Below are 18,490 nucleotides of genomic sequence, written 5' to 3'. Positions count from 1 at the left end.
ATGGTCATGTCGCAACTAAAATGGGCTGTAAAATTTCATTGATACCACAATTTGATATCACATACTACCTAGGGGTGTTCCAGAGGGTCCAACCAACCACCCCATGCAGTCAAACCTTTTCTGCGGGGTGGGTTGAACGAAGTCATTTTTTCTGGGTCGCTGCGCCTGGACTATAGCCATTGTGTATGTACATCGTATAAAAATGTGTGTGGGGGGGGGGGGTGAAAGTATCAAATACCGTGAAACAATGTACATTAGTTGCTGACAGCTTTCAAGTTCAGTAGACCCATAAGAAAGATATAGCTGTATTTCCTTTGTACAAACCAACTCGAAAGCAGTATGTCAATATGTAGCTTCATATTACAAAGTGAGAAGTTAGCTATGCATAGTTGGGACAACAAAACCTTGTAGAAATTATCTAAAAATGTCAAATAATCAGGGATTGAAAAAACGACCAAAAAAAAAAAAAAGACAGAAAAAATGCCGGTCAGTGCACTATGTTGTACATGTATGTACATGCAGAACAAATGGGAATGCCTTCCTTTAGATATGCCATATGTGATGACTTCATTTGAGGGTAAGATGGTTAAGATTTGGACAGATCATTTAATTATTTGACAATTTTTTAAAGCAATTTCCACCAAAGTTTGAAATGCAGTCTTGTTATCCCAGTGATGTATGGCTACACTGGACATGTGTGATGTACAGTATGTACATGTGTTGAGAGGGAGGGAGAGAAATCAAGAGACAGCAAGAGTGGAAAGACTAGCAAAGAAATGTCAGATTAAAGGGATGGTACAGTATTGGTGGAGATGAGAATTGGGCTTTTAACTTTTTGCGAGATACATGTACCAAGAAAACACTTCTGATATAGTATAGAGCATACCATTCTAAGAGGAATTCAAAGTTTATTTGACGAAAAATGGGGTTTGGAATGACTGAAACGTCCAAAAACAAAGTGAAACAAAGCAATTGTGATAAAGTGTGGGTCCCACACTTTATTAGAATCACTCTTTTTTGTATATCTCAGCCATTTCAAAACCAATTTTCATCAGATAAACATTGAATTCCTCATAGAATTACATGCTCTTTCGTATTTCATGAGTGGTTTCTCATTATCTCACCAAAAAATGTTCGAAACCTGAAATTAGGTCTCAACCAAAACTGTAGCATCCCTTTAAACTGCTTTACACACTATATCACCAGAGCAAAAGTTTCCACAAAGCCTTGCAGTTTCCCATTCAAACTTGGCCACATTCATGATACAGTACCATAGTCAACCATTTCACACAATATATTTACTGTATGAATAAGACCATTGAAAACCCTCCATCAAAACTTTCAGGGAACACATACGCAGTCATTCAATCCCTCACTCGGTCTTCCCTACAGTAGACAATCACAACTTTCTCATCAATAGCTTTTTTTTTACACCACTCACCAGCTTACAAAATAGCTAAGGAAAGCAAATTAAACATCATCAATCACTGAATGTTACATTCTGATTGGCTAACAGCCACTTTCATTCACAGCACTCACAGGTAGTCAGCATTCAAGTCTGTGGATCAAGACCCCAGTCACTCAACAGTAATGCAGAACACAGAAAGTCATCTAGTACATTCCTTTCTCTCCATTAATGCACTGTACTGCAGTATTCTGTAGGAATTGTAATTGGGACAATCTCTTTGTACAGACCTCCAAACCTTTCTGACTGGAAAGCAGCGATGATTTGGCTAAGAGTAAGAAAGAGCAGTTCCAATAGGAATGTGTAGTAAAAATATCAAGAAAAATTAACAAGAAAAATAGGAAACTCCTACAGAAACAAGAGCTAGGAATTGTAAAAATTCAGATTCTTTCCTCCAAAATGGTTGGGATGTCCGGGGATGGCGGTACAATATGTACATGTATTTGTGTAATGAAAAACAAAAATTGGATTTTACTGCAGTGTGTACATTTGAGACACAGAAAAAAAAAAAGAAAAAAAAAAACTTTGGACCAACATGCATTTTTATGTTCAATATACAGAACACAACACAAATGAAACACACACAAACATAATGGCGTAGTGACTGAGGAGATAGTTCACAACTATCTCACATACCCAATCATCAGAACACCACTTACAACATTTAGAGAGGACAGAAAGAAATACATTTGAAACATTTTTTTTTTTCTTTTTGCATTTGTGTACTGTATTTCCACATTCATATGCTCCTCATGAAAAATCTGCAATGGGGTATCAGACAAGGCATATCTGGGATGGCTGCTTGTGATGTGGCGAGGTCAGACTCACAACAGCGTTGGTGACCACTGCTTCAGTGATACAATCCAGTCAATTATGTATAGATCAATGTGTGGTGATTAAGAAGTAGAGAGTTCAGTCTGGTTGTGGAAATTGGTGTCTGGCTGCACTGGGTGTGGTCTATGGGTGCAGCATGCGGTCCTTCCACTTCTGCAGGGGGCCGTGGTCAGGGTGGTACTGGACACTCACTCCATCGTTGGTCAGTTTGCCCTCACTGCGCAGCTCTTCGTACCGCTCTCTCTTCCACTTGGTGAAGCCATGCTTGTTGGAGATGAAGATCTGAGTAAGGGAGACAACACAGAGGAACATCACAGTCAGTCTTCATTGCAAAATTGTACCTGACACACACATAAAATTGAAATCTAATACCTCCAGTGGAAGTACCATACAGGGGAATCCTGTTATAGCGAGATCGTCGGTTCCGGGTGATTTTTCTCGTTATATCCAGATTCTCGTATCCGAACGATTGTGGAAAATACACTTTATATAAACATGGTCTGTTAAAATTGGGTTGCATGCATCGAATAATATGATGACTTCATTTTGATAAACAGAAAAACAGGAAATGCGACTCAAAAATGCGAGAGCATTCTCGCAATAATTACAATCATCTTTTTTTTTTCCCCTCGAAACTTAATTGTTATCAAATGTTTCAGATTTGATATTGTATAATCATGTCGTAAATGGGTCCTGCTTTTTATTATCCGCATGCTAATCATTCTGCACATCTGAGAAAAGAGAGATGAAGGAAAATTTATGCAACAATACTAGTAAGTAAGGTCATCACGCTATCAACACTGCGTTTAGTGTAACTCACTGGATGAAAGCTATGACTAAAGTCCGAATTTATCTTTCATTCTATGACAAATTATTGATATAAATCACGTGTATTATGGTGAAAGTTTACATCACAAATTATACTCTCATTTTTTATTTCCTTCAAGGACACCGTGCCCAACATCTCTCGCTATTAATAAAAAGTGCGATGCGCGAATCGTGTGATGACTTTTACTGCCAGAGCACCATGTGCTGCCAGCTTGTTGCGAAGCACGAGGTTGAATGTGTGCTTTGCGTGAATGTTTCACCCGACGAGATTGACGGGTGCATACCGTTTACGAAAACAAAAACCAGTACCCGGTAACTGGTGAACTGAAGTAGTATTTCGATTAGCTAGAGTTGAGGTAATTCAAATTTTAGCTTACGACCTCATCATACTTTGAATTTGACATCTAATTCAATTTCTCTCATAATCAAAGACACGTAAATGGGGTATCTAACTGAGCGGCTAATATTTGCGAAAATAGGGAATAGCAGATTTTAAATTCCGTGAGGTTTCGGTAACAGTTGCAATCAAACTCATAAACAGTTTTCATTTTTGCAACCAGTTTTTCTTATCGCAAAGAAATTCTGAACATGTTCAAAATTTCTCCCGAAACTTTACAATTCACTATGTTCGTAAACATTTCCCGCTCACAATTAGATACAAATGTACTCCCTTTACGCATCTTTGGAAAGGTTAAAGGGATGGCACAGTATTGGCGGAGATGAGTATTGGGCTTTTAACTTTTTGCGAGATACCAAGAAAACACTTATGATATAGTACAGAGAATACCATTTTATGAGGAATTCAACGTTTCTTTGATGAAAATCGGAATTGGAATGACTGAAGCATCCAAAAACACAAAGTAAAACAAAGCAATCGTAATAAATTGTGGGTCCCACACTTAATTAGAATCGCTCTTTTTGGATATCTCAGCCATTTCAAAACCAATTTTCATCAAATAAACACTGCATTCCTCATAGAATTATAAGCTCTTTCATATTTCATAAGAGGTTTCTCATTATCTCACCAAATACATGTAATGTTATAAACCTGAAATTCGGTCTCGACCAATACTATACGATCCCTTTAACTTACCATATCGGATACAAAAATACATGTGCACCATTTAAGAACGCTAATTCGAATTGCAGCATTTGGTGACAACATTTAGGTATATTCTTTAGCGAAAGCTACAGCTTCTAAATATTCTGATGCCATTCCATCATGGCCCTCAGAAAGAGACTTTATGAACTTGCAGCACTTCACCTTGATTGCATTCTGTTTGGAACTGGCAGATCTTAGTCTCTGCTTGCATGCAACAATAATTCAGACAATTCACGGAGAATTGACCTTTCCTGGTTTTAAAATAGTGCATGATTTTTCCCGTCGTTTCATCCGGTTGAAAAAAAAAGAAAAAAAGTTGTTGTTATCACCGCACAAATTCGTCTTTGTTTTTCTTTATTTTTAGGAACAAAAATTATCTCACAATAACTGGAACTCCGAATCCCCAAAGGCTAACATGCAAATTTATTAGGAACCGGATGATTTATCTCGTTATAAGCCGAGTCTCGTTGTATCCGATCTCGTTATAACGGGAGTCCCCTGTATCAAGTCAGGCTGATACTGACAGAGATCTTCATTGTACAATGTGTACTATCAATTTACTTACCAGTCTACTGTTTTCTTATTACAGACACACTACTCAAATAACATATCACATGACATTTTACAAAGCAGTTTCTTGTCAAATCTCATCTTGTTACGAGTTCTCTCTGTATCTAAAAATCAATTTCCTCAAGAAGTTTTCCACAGTAAAGATGCACTATACAGTCAACCTCGCCTACATCGACTTCGCACAAGTAGAATTAATGGTTACAGTATGTCAAAGAAAACATCTCACCAGGATGGATATGACTGTATAAGCTGTTATTTTCGCGAGGGTTTAATTTTCGCAAGGGTTTAATTTTCGCAAATTTCGCGAATTGCACTTGGATCGCGAATTTAATAACACGCGAAATTGTCTCCATGCACTTTTGTTAATAGAGAATTAACGTAAGTATCGGTGTCGATTCCCGAAAACATCTCGCAAAAATGTCTATGACCTCGTAATTCCCCAAAAATATCTGTATGCGAAAATAACGGCGTATACAGTAATAACTGTATAAACATGTGTTACTTCTATCATGGATGTTGAAATTCATAAAAGTCCAAGTGTAAGCCAAATGATTTTCTCTGGTTCCTTTGGAGTTGACTTAGTGTGCGACGTTGACTTTATATCCATTTGGTCAGGTACTGAGTGTAAGTTGCATGCAATGCCTCACCTTCTGACGTCCAGGGAACTTGAACTTGGCTCTCCTGAGAGCCTCCACGGCTGCTGCCTTGTTGCCATCCTTGGTCCTCAGGGACATGATGGTCTGGCCGATGTTCACCCTGGCAACAGTCCCTTGTGGCTTGCCAAACGCTCCACGCATCCCAGTCTGGAGCCTGTAACAATCAGAAGAAATGTATCCACAGTTAGCAATAGTAAATTTTACTTTGAGAAGAAATTTACCTCTTACCTGAAATGATTGCTTCATCGGTCTTAGAGAAATTCATCGAAAATATTGAAGTGATTGAGAATGCTCTTTCAAACAAAGAAAACCTATTAAACAGACAAGCTCAAACCTTGCAAAGAAATCTTGGCAAAATAATCTAGGGAGTTACATAGAGTAACCTTTTTCTACAACAGGCTATGACAGAGAGTTGAAGAGAGAAAGTAGAATCTCACCTATCAGCTCCAGCACACGACAACATTTTGTTGATTCGGATGACATGGAATGGGTGGAGTCGTATCCTGATGTGGAAGGAATCCTTGCCAACATGCTTCACCATGTACTTGTTGGCGCAGATTCGTCCTGCCTCCAAAGCCTCAGATGACAGCTGCTCAAACTCGTCTGACACCAGGTGGATACACAAGGGGAACTCGTCCACATGAGCCTTCTTGCGACCAAGATCGTAGATTCGGATCTTGGGGTCTGTGGTGATTTAAAAAAGTGGGGATTAGGCGAGTTACGAAATGAAACCTCTCTTTAAGAGTTCTTCACCATAATTGCACATCAAGACAAAATAAGCAGAAATGTCTGCTTGTCAGGATGTAACCTTGGCACATACTCCTTCTTATGAAGTATGGTACTTGGGTATCATTTTTCCTTGTTTTGTACACACCTCTACACTTTCATGTTAAAAAGAAATTGCAGTCCACCTGTAAGTCAGTCTTGCAAGAAAAAGTAACATTTTATGAGTACAACAATGAAAAACTTGATTAAAATTTCATACAAATTCGGGTAGTTATGAAATTATGAAGGTTTGCTATGTTTAGCAGAACAGCTTTTGTACAGTTCATATGAATATGCAAATGAGTAAGCTGATGATGTCATCACCTCCCAATTTTCCATTGAACATGTACAAAAAGAAAAAAAAAACGGATGAAAATTCTGTCTCTGCTATCAGTGTAAAACATGATAATGGTCACGTCATAATGTACATGCCTGAACTGTACAAGGAAAGATGTGGGTACTCCTAACTACTACCAATAACAAAGTACTCCAGAACTCCACATAAAGAAGGTGATGGAATGGTAATGTACCCCAGCATGATCTGTGGACTTACCAGGGACACCACGGCAGAACCTTGACTTGGGATATGGTTTGTTCTTGCAGTAGCGGTAGCTGAAAATGTCAAAAAGAAAACATTCTCGGACATCAGGAAAATTCATAAATTGAAACTGCAACGAGTTTTAACACTTTATGTGGCACATTTTAAGAATCTTATTGAGCCAATGTAGAAATGGGGGCACTACAGCAGTTCCGCACAAGGTGCCTGAATCTTAGTTTTACAGCATAAAATCTGATCGGTAGCTTCTAGGGGCAATACGCAAAAACCTTTGTTCCTTCTCTGAGCTTGACGTCACTTAAAATCCTAAACACAGTGAAATTTCATGTAAAAATCAACAACACATGTTCTAACACAATTCTCATGGCAGTGCGATCATTGGACCCGACTGTAGTTATCCCATCATAGCAATCACAGTGAGTTCTGATCTATGGTATCTTTCAAGCGACATACTCGACATACTTTTTCCCTTTCCATCTGCTCGTACCAAATCTTGCAGTATTGGTTGTTTACAAAGCGGTTGATTGAGGTTTGTTGTTGTTCTGTGTGGCATGAGTGTGTGTTTGAACGAAATAAGGAAAACATAATCTTATATCGATCTCAGAAAATAGTAAATTACGGCCTTTGGTAGACTAGAATGAAGTAGAAATTACAGAGAAAGAGAGGGAGATACAGGGGAGAGAAGAGAGACAAAGAGGAGAGAACAGATAGGGGAAACAGATAAAGAGAAAGAACAGGGAAAGGGGGAAAATACATGAATACATAAGTATCACACTGAAAAGACAAAAATAAAAAATAACTGATTTTTAAGATAGAAAGTAGCCTTAGAATGAAAAGGAAAAGAACGTAGGAAGGAAAGAGAGAAGAGACAAATGGGGATGGGTTGAAAAGAAAGGAGAAAAGAAAAAACAGATAGAATGAAAAGGAAAGGAAGAGAGAAAGAGTTTAATAGATTATAATCTGAAGAAAGAAGAGATAAATGGTGAAGGGAAAAAAGAGCATTGTACTGAAAGAAGATACTTATTGGCATTGTCATTGTCGGTGATAGAAGGAAAAAATGTAATGGAGAGGAAAGAAAGTAAATGTAGATAAAAGTAAAAATGAAGAAAAAAGAAGAAAATAATATTGAAAAGGAAATAAAGACAAGTAGATTTCTAGTCAGTTGGGAGAAAAGAAAAATGAAAGTCTAATATAGGAAGGAAAGAGAAAGATATCCTTTATACTTGGAAAATAAGAGAAAGGACATAAGAGAGATATGAGAATGAATGCACGCACACACACACACACACACACACACACACACACACACACACAAATAAACATCACATTAGGCCTCAACGACAAACCTCAAAGCCCAACCACTCTGGGGGTGTATGCTAAATACACTCGTGTACTAATAGAACATCTTCTACCACAACGTCTACAGCAAGACTTAGTACAACTTTCGTACAAGGTACAACTTTGTTGTACAAGCCGACAGAAAACGAAACATACGGATACCATGGTATGATAGACAAACTCGCTGTGAATGTGATCAATTCGAGATCGCTACAGTCAGATCCATCCTGCACTGTATCCCACATGTGTAGTTTACCATTGTCAGTGTCGCTGACATGAACATTCATCATTTTGGGGATGTTTAGGTGACGATAAGCCCAGCGGAGGGACAGGATAAGGTTTTCACTTATTTCTTGGGGTTGAAGATTGAATTTTATGACATAAAACTGGAATTCAGGCATGCGGTGCAAACTGCATGCTGCACTGTAAATTTAGTTTGACATGTGACAGTTGCTAGTTGTTCTAGTCTGCGAGTTCAGATCTGACGTCAATTACCATTAAGTTGCCAGACATTCACATTGCATGTAACGCGCGCCGCAATTGAAGATCAGCTTGGCCGACAGATTTTCATCACTCCCAAAATGCATTCGTAATTCACCTTCTTCCTCCGTCAAAACACAAATAATTGTAATCAAAATATATTTTACCATATCTGTAACAGGTGATAAAACCATTTTTAATGCAAGGATGTTTTTTATTTAGAATGGATTTCAGGTGGCAGATTAATACAGGTTTTCAAACACGGAGATGGACAATGCATCCTACATTGAACTGTGTGTATAACAGTAACACACATGCTAATAAAATAATATGTGGCAGGCTATCTGGGCGGCGAACTAATTCAGTGCCTATCGTTAATTCGCCAACCTGGAAGTGCATGGGCCATAGATAGGAATTACACACAAGTGACGGCTAGAGTTCTAACTAGGCCTAACGTTAGGCCTAATATAGTAGGCACCTATACGATAATTGATGTTAGATCAGGTATTTAAACTCTATCTTTCCCATAATCTAGACTCTAGTGCCAAAATGGGCTTACGGGATGTTACACGGGTAGATTCTAATGTTGAAATCTACCACCAAATTATGCTCCATTGACCTGCAATCTGATTGATCCAACCAACGACATGATCCACGTGCACTGCCAACTAACGGGACACTCAACAGCAACACACAGTATCATTCTCTGAGTGACAGTGACAATGCTCTCCACAAGCATCTCCTTACACAATCAATGGTAACATGATGGCCAACATGATTACAATTCACTCTTGAAGTTGTCCCAGTCATGCAAATGCCTGCACCTGTCGACAGAATTAAACAAGTGCCTCCGCTGGGCATAGAATATACGCACGACACGTACGCATACGATGAGGGGCGAGTGAATTTCGAACGGCCATTCGTGTACATGTTGTATCTGCATGGCATGCACTTAAAAAGTGTTTATTGCCAAATTATTTACGGCCAAACGTGCATTGAAACGACATCGTAGAGAATATGATACATGTGATAATGTATTCTGTTACCCTTTCCCTAACTCTAACCCAGGCCTTACGACCAAAGGCGGGAAGGCATACTATGATTTGCACCTTGATGCTAACGTTAGACAAGAGTTTTACTACATAACGAAGTCCGCATATCTGCTATGCGCGGAGTACACGTACCATCTTGCCGGCCGTCGCCCCATTTTCGGTTTCTGTAACAGAGAAAAAAACACAATTTTCAAAATAAAAATCACGTAAATTCAATAAATGGCTTTTAAATCATTCATAATCGGGGCAAACATTTTCGATGAACAACGTTTACAAGTGATGCAAATGGATTTCTCTGGGCTATTCGTAGCATAGGAGTACCTCGAATGAGACGGCTCACGAAAAAGGCTGATTTCGGGAGGTGATTCGTCAAGTAGAGATTGGTAATTCGAATATTCTTGTGATAAATTCAGTCATATATTTCTAAACGAAATATATATTCGTCAAAAGAAAAGATATTTATGATATATATAAAATAAAATATTACTGAAAACAATCATCAAAAGAAAACTGAATCAGTAGTGAAAATATATGATTGGCAGCTTTGCCATGGAGTACTAGCTACTTGTTTTATTGTTCTATGGTAGAGTAAAATAGAAAAGGAACTACTAAGGTGGGCACGTTCTGCACGGTGGGGCCAAGAAATTCACTTCAATAATTTAGCGTTATAAACTATGTGTCGCAAAACTTTATACATTTTCTTCTTTTTGTCCTCCGGTTTCCAATAAGAATTAAAGGCAAGAACTTGTCTTTAACAGGCACTTTAACAAACATACTATACATTAGATTGGCATGCTTTCAGTTTTATTTAGGTCTGTAGCAGCAGATCAAACTGAACAAAAATGATTGGCAACATTTGATAGAGAGTGTCCTTATTTTTTTAGATGTGTTATGATAAACTTTGAGATTTTAATATTTAACACAATTCATATTTTCTTGCAAAATGGAATGTACATCGGGTACATAGCATTTTTTGCAGATCTGACCGTTGTTTTGCATGCGATTTTAATTCTTAATACACTGCATGTCACGCATTAAAGATGGCCCTTCCCTTTTGCATTCCTTCCCAAATAGCACAGAACATGAGATATTCCACCATAATGACAAGACTATTGTAAATCTATAACATTTCTGTGATATTTGAAGGTTGTTAGCCGTTAAAATTCAAATAATGCACCAAACGCTCACCCTAACGTATTCTGTGTACTATAGGCACAACTGCATACATCAATCCTCCTGTGGTTGTAATATGATACTTACACTTCGAACAACAGATACGCATGTTAAAGCTGTCAGAAAAGAAGAATTCACTAGCTTCTGTTACTTTGTTATCAATGGCAAATAACAACACACCACTTCATGAACTACATGTACAACTAAGTGCATCACACAGGTGTGTAAAACTAGACTAGTACTTAGATTTGTAATTTTTGCGAAGTTCGCAAAAATTATTCAAATCTTATAGGTCAATTTAACTATACAAATAAAGACCGTCTTGAGTTCAAAATTTACAGGAGGTTTCCAAATAGTGTTTTCTTCAATACCTAAGTGTTCTCACCAATTTTTCAAAAATTTGCATGCAAAAGGAATTGGCTGTCTTTAAATGAGGTTGACGCGTCAATGAATGATTTGCCAACTGATGTTAAATCTGCCCCCATCTGTTTTCAAGCAAAAACTTAAAAAAAAAAATCCCCTTGCATCTATGTTGATTGCAATGATAATCATTTTACCTTTATAATGGTCAACTATGCATTATATAGGCCTATAGGCTATAATATTGACCTACCTACAAAATGCCTTGGGTCTGATCCAAAAACAGAGTTCACTGTGGCCAGATTTTCATATTGACACTTGCATTTCATGTTATATAGGCCTATCATATATAAAAGCTGAGAATCTGCAGTTTCCAGAAAATATAATTGACATCATATTTTCCATAAAAACAAACAAACGGTAAAACAGGAAAAGCGCCCTCTGTGCGCAGACGGAATCTATTTTCAAATGATTTGCACAAAAACTACATAGGGGAAATATCAAGTATTATCACGGATTATGCATACCCTTCCTATGAGCGATTCATATCTAACATTCACTTCTTTTTTCTTCTTTTTTTTGGTCAAAATATCATTCTTTTTTAAACATGTCAGTACTTTGACACGAAATTATCATTTCAGTTTGTGTGTGTTTTTTCTATGTGATAGACTCGAGTTTAGTCACTCACATTCCATAATGTATCAATTAATTAGCGTGTCTCTATATCTTTGACACTAATAAAATAATTCTCTATTCATAAGAAAATTATAGGCTAATGCTTGACATAAATTCCGTCCCTATATTTTAACAGGTGCGACGGAACGGAATGTGTAGGCCTAACGGCCTATAATGCAGGCGTGACGGGACGAAATTTGAAAATCAATTTAAGACTGTTTGGCACACTTATGAAAAGAGTAACTATTATTGTACGGTGGTCAAGGGGTATTTATGGATCCTTCATCTTCCTTTCAGTTCTGAACTTGGTTTAACCATAGTGTATGAAACTGCCTTGACTGCTAATAGAATAAAGATAGCTAGCTGACTAATGTATAGGTCCCCTCCCCCATTTCATCAGATTTGCATTTCATTTAACGATGCGATCATTCAAGTTCGAGAGAATTTGAATGATCATTGAGATTAACATTCAAAAGGCTAACTAGTTCATTCAATTTTTATTTCATCAGCAATCTTTTTCATGTTTTTCTCACATGAACATGTAAAAAGCACGTTCAAATTTAAATTACACGGGAAACGCGTTCAAATTTTGCGTCAGCCCCACCCGCACGCGGGGATGTACGTTTTGTTTAAGGAATTCAAATTCGGGAAAAGGCAAATATTTGCAGCATTTGGCCAGTCTTTTTCGTCACTGCTTATGTTCTTTGTAGCTACTTATCTGTTTAAACAAATGATGCAAACTTACTGTATTTTAAAATGGGACCTTTGACCATTCCTCGACAAATCGTCATCTGAAGCAACTTTCATACGCATATGCATGCATCATTACTAATGCACGACTTTGGCGGTACGTTGCTCGGGAACAGATTCCATTAAAAAAATTGTACTGAATAGGCAGAACTTTATAGCTGAAACATTGTTTTGACAACAATCAAGAGTATAACGTATAAAATTGTCGATATTACTCTTTGAAAAAAAAAAACAGTTCTATACCCCTGTATCGAGTAACGTTTATCCGAGAAAGGTAACAAAAAGCAACCAAGGCTGGGGTCCAATAGTGTAACTGGACTATATTAAAAGACATTAATAATGTCCGTGTGTATACAAACAAACACAAGGTGTGTAATGAATCATCAAAAGTGCGTTCATTATATGTGTCATATTTTATAATTACGTCTCATATTATATAATTATGTCTCATATTATATAATTACGCTACATTACGCTATACATTATTGAATAATTACGCTACATCAGCTCACTGAAATTCTGTTTTGTGCTGTCCATGACTATCCCGCTATACTGTACTCCAGGGTTGTTGTCATGTTAACCCTAACTAGGCCGGGCTATTTAGGAAGATCATAGAGCCGGGGGGGGGCCTCCCAGGCCCCCCCTCCAGATCTCGGCCGTCGACCGCGCGATCGCGACGAAAATTGGCACACACATTGCCTATGATGTAATCTAAAGTACCATGAAGTTAAATTTAAAAAAAAATAATCATTTATGCTAAATTATGCTAATTTATGCATGACGATGCATGAAATCAGACAATTTGGTATAAATCACTAAATAAAGCTCAAAATGGGCACATTTTTTGTGTAAATATTCTTTTTAGTGTCCTGAGCAAATATAAGAGAAAAAAATTGTGCCATCAGAAAAAAATTCTTAAGTATTTTATTGTTTTTTGAATTTCTTATGTATTTCTTTGTTTTTTCGACTTTATGTTTTTCATTGTTTTTTCGATGAAACTTGTTTGCGACATTGTTCCGAACAAGAAAATATATTAATAATTGATTTTAATCAATAAAACCCCCAAATAATCATGCTTTTGTGAAATTTGCCTGTAAGCACAGTTTGCATTGAAATTGTACACAAATTCACGTTTTTGAGCAATTTTTGGTCTGACATGCACATACATATTTATGCGCAACTTCGAAACCGCGCGCCCGGGCATCGCAAATTTGGTGTCAAAAGATGCGGGAGACTTGAAAGAAAAAAGTCATGAAACGCCGTGGCGATAGCTTTTCGCGTTAGCGATACATCGCGCGGAACGTCGAGGGGGGGGCCTCGGAGGCCCCCCCCCCCCCCCGGCCTAGTTAGGGTTAAACCAGACTTTAAGAGCCCAGCTGTTTGCGCCCTCAAATTCTATCACTGTGTTATGTATATTTTTCCTTCTTTAAAGATAGCTGGGACGAGGAATCAGCTGGTATTTCACATTCTCATTGCACTGCAACTGGTTATTGAATGTCTTTTTTTTTTCTGGATTTGCAGGTGCATGTGTTCCCTTCTTAATACACGCAATGTACACATTTCTAATACTGTCTAAACGGTATCATTGTTATTGTACATTAAGTCATATTGTATTGCCAGAACGACAATGCTTCATCCGCTTACAGCATGTGGCTTTTCTGACCCCTAACCTGCACTAGAGAAGAATTTGCTATATAACTGTATAATTGTACTTTTTTATTTTGTTTTTCTCTTATGTTCCGATCATTGTTGTACCCGTGCTCCCCTTCTCAATCTTAAGCTCGTTTTTAACTGGGACCTGCGCTTAACAAGCTCGCTTTTAAGTAGGTTCCTTCATATTTCTTTAGCATTCATTCACAGATTCCAAACTTAACAGATCGACCACTATTATGTTTTATATATTTTCAATATTCTATGTATGTCATGTATTTCATTTAATTTTGTTATATTTGATGTAATTTTTCATCGAGAAATATGAAAATAAATTGAAATTGAAATATTATTTGTATCATTAATCGGGCTTTTAGGACTGGTGAATAAAGACCTTATTTTGTCTTATACTGCGTATTTCTATTATCCAAAAGATGGCATGGCTATCAAAGAGTCCTAATATGCTTTAATTCTTACAGTGCATTGAACCTATACGTGTATATTTTGACATAACACTCACAATTTGCAGTGCATATACTTGTTAGCTCGTGAAACCCGAAAGTGGGCCGCCACTTTTGAAAACGTGGCGCCGGCCATGCGATGTTGACAGCAAAAATGTTAATCAGAACTTTGAAATTTTGGATCGCTTCTCCTGAGTTCCCATTTCATCATCTGTGGTCTGATTGACTTCTGAGGTTGACGTTCTACCGATTTGTAGTTTGCATTCATTTTACATGAAGAGCCTTTTTTATATTTCAAAGGGCCTATAGTATACACTTACTTTTTTTCCCATTTATGATTTGTCCACAATATTTCACTAACTTATTGCAAGTAAGGTAATTTCCATTCAGACTTTTATAGATGTGATTGCAAATTACAAATACACAGCACTGGGTATAGCTGCATATACCTTGGAGATACCAAATACCTGGATAGGGCCTAGCGCATAAGGAGTCTCTTGTTCATGACATTGTTGTAACTATGTTTTTGTTTTTTTGTTTTTATTAATTGAGATTAGTATATTTATTAACATGTAGATTCTTACCATGTCTGAGAAATAGGAAGAAAACGTACCACCCACCCACCCCCCCCCCCAAAAAAAAAGATGTTTTAAGAACTCTTTGAAAAGTGTTTGCATTTCAATACTGAAATACTAATTTTGAACGTTCCCACGTTGGAATGCACAGGGACTCTGGGAATCAAACATTCGAAGTCATTCATCTAAAATAAAAGTAATATTATTTCCTTTCTTATAAATACACTTCTGAAAACAAATTTAAAAGCATAATTTATCTATGAAAAAAAAAGAAATGTCAACAATAAGGTTTTCCCAGCCAATTTCGCGCCTCTTTCAGTCCAATTCCTTATTTTCGTAAGATAAGCACCATTTCGCTATTTGTTCATTCAATTCAGAATGATGAATAGTCAAATGATCACGTATTATGCTGTGCTCGCTCAAATTCATTTTTGGCATTCAATTTAACATGTTTTGCAGTCAATTAAGCAGACAAGTTTATGCTTTGGTTTTTCTTTATTATTTTCATTACTGTTTTGTAAGCATTATAGCATTTCATAATAATATTTTGTATTCATTTTAGAAATTTTAGGAACAGTTTTCCCCCCAATATTCTTACTGAGTCTCCCAGTCCGAATATATAGTGCGGTAGATGATAGAGCCGGGGGGGGGGGGGGGGGGGAGGGGCGCGATCACAACGAAAATTAGCACACACATTGCCTGTGAAGCAATTTTAGACACTGAAAATTGGTTTCTTTTTGAATTATCATTTACTCTAAATCATACTATTTTATGTGTAATGATGCATGGATATCAGATAATTTGCTATAAATCACTAAATAAAGCTAAAAACAGGCATTTTTTTGGTAAATATTCTTTCTAGTGTCCTTTAAATAGCAAATGTAGATGAAAAAAAAAAGCCATCAGAAAAAAAATCATGAGTACAGTCTGTACTTAATTGTTTTTTTATTTTCTTATATGTATTTCATTCAGTTTTTCGACTTTTTGTTTTTCATTGTTTTTTATGAGATTATTTGTCCGCGACATTGTTTTGAATGTGAAATTATGTTATTAATTGATTTCACTCAATAAAACCCCCAAATGATAATTTTTTAATGAAATTTGACTGTTAGCATAGTTTGATTCAGATTCAGATTCAGATTAATTTATTGTCCATTTAGGAAATTCTTCTTGTTGGCATATGGGCGTACACATAAGAATATCTGCATACACACATACATAATACGTATATTTATGTACAAAATGTACACATGCAGTAAATACAATTTCCAATATAATATAAGCATAATTTATAATCATAATTCAGTTAGCACATACATCATTACAAATTTATAATTCATCACAATTTGCAACGAAATTGCACAAGAATGCACGTTTTTGAGCAATTTTTGGTCTGACATGCATGTACATAACAATTATTTATGCGTATAAATTGGATCCGCGTGCCCGAGCGTCGCAAAGTTGGTGTCAAAAGATGCGGGAGACTCGAAAGAAAGAAAGAAAACCGTCGTGAAACATTGCAGCGATAGCTTTTTGCGATGGCGATATACATCGCACGGAAAGTCCGGGGGGGGGGGGGGGGGGGTCCGAGGCTCCCCCTATATAGGATTAACACGTTCTGCTTTTTCCACACAACATTCCATGAAGGATAGGTTAACATAAACCTGCTTCAATTTTGTACTATACAATTTATTTGTCCTCACGAAGATTTTGTGTTATATGTGAATGTTTATTGATTTTCGATTCAATCATTTCTTTATTCAAGAAAATGTTTGTACATAACCAGGTCAGTTCCCCTTAGATACATCGAAAATTACAAATCACAATTTCAAGAACATACAATACAAATAACATTCGTGAGATTAATGCGCCAGTATCAACAATAATATTTAGCATTAACAAACATTATAACATTTATATCGGTTTTATATATATATATATTATATATATATCAGACATCATTTTATGGAACCTTCATACTCCGTTCCTTTTTTCCCCTTTTTTTTTATATCTCTCTTTTTCCGGATGATTGTTCTTATTTACATGTTCATGTATGTATTGATTTGTTTTTTAATCCAATAAAACACATTAAAAAAATACTCCGGACAAATCAAAAATCGGTCGATGTTCTGCACTTCTTTTTTCCGATTTCATTTTATACAAAATCAAAAATTTCATTAACTTTCCTAATAAGAAAATATCCGTGGTCCTAAAAACTATAGTGGGCCTTCTTTCAGTGTAATCTAATTCCATATCACATTACCTACCCAGGGGCGGATCCAGGGAGGACTGCAACCGGCGCACGCCCCCCCCCCCCCCTTTATTTTTTGTTGAAACAAAAGAAATAAAAAAAAAAAATGGGGGGAGGGGTGAGTGCGCCCCCCCTTTAATTTTGTAAACACGCCCCCTCTTTACGGAATTCCTGGATCCGCCCCTGCTACCAATATAAAATGTTACACTTATACACTACTAATTAACAAACTTGAACATTTTGCATGCTGTAGGGAAAGACCTATGAACTGAGAATGAAAATTGAATTCTGGTTAAAGGGATCGTATATTTTTGGTTGACACCTAATTTCAGGTTTCTAACATTTTTTGGTGAGATAATGAGAAACCTCTTATGAAATATGAAAGATCATGTAATTCCATGTGTAATTCAACGTTTATTTGATGAAAATTGGTTTTGAAATGGCTGAGATATCCAAAACAGAGCGATTCTAATAAAGTGTGGGACCCACACTTTATTACAATCGCTTTCTTTTACTTTGTTTTTGGATGTTGCAGTCATTCCAACCCCGATTTTCATCAAATAGATTTTGAATTCCTCTTAAAATGGTATGCTCTGTACTATTTCAGAAGTGTTTTCTTGGTATCTCGCAAAAAGTTAAAAGCCCAATTCTCATCTCCACCAATACAGTACCATCCCTTTAATGTGTATCTTTTGTGAAATGGAATGATTTGAAATGAATTAGATTGAATAAAACTATATAATAATATGCTACTAGAGCTATAGTTCAAATGCCCACTTCCAATAATGTTATAAGCAAAGAGTATAAAGCGCACGCAGTGCGCTCTTTGGTGATAAAAGCTACCATAGTTTACTGTATCGCAAAAAGTGCTCCGCACTGCTCAGCAAAGCACTCTCCTCGTAGAATCCTCGTAGAATACTTAGTACACTGCACAGAGCCGTGTACGTGT

The 18,490-nt window shown here is 36.8% G+C and overlaps 1 protein-coding gene across 1 annotated transcript; it reads right to left on the bottom strand.

Moving 5' to 3' along the window:
* Positions 1-2,166: 2,166 nt before the first annotated feature.
* LOC140231574 (large ribosomal subunit protein uL16-like) lies at positions 2,167-10,029 on the bottom strand. Its single transcript, XM_072311714.1, has 6 exons — positions 9,968-10,029; positions 9,779-9,810; positions 6,774-6,832; positions 5,893-6,139; positions 5,447-5,609; positions 2,167-2,581 (listed from the first exon to the last, which is right to left on the bottom strand). Exons 2-6 carry the CDS (start codon positions 9,799-9,801, stop codon positions 2,423-2,425), a joined length of 651 nt encoding a protein of 216 aa, XP_072167815.1. The 5' UTR covers positions 9,802-9,810; positions 9,968-10,029; the 3' UTR covers positions 2,167-2,422.
* Between the last annotated feature and the right edge of the window lie 8,461 nt (positions 10,030-18,490).

This window comes from Diadema setosum, chromosome 8, assembly GCF_964275005.1.
Source record: "Diadema setosum chromosome 8, eeDiaSeto1, whole genome shotgun sequence".
Lineage (NCBI taxonomy): Eukaryota > Metazoa > Echinodermata > Echinoidea > Diadematoida > Diadematidae > Diadema > Diadema setosum.
The sequence above is the reverse complement of the archived record's forward strand: the minus strand, read 5'-3'. Positions and strand labels throughout refer to the sequence as shown.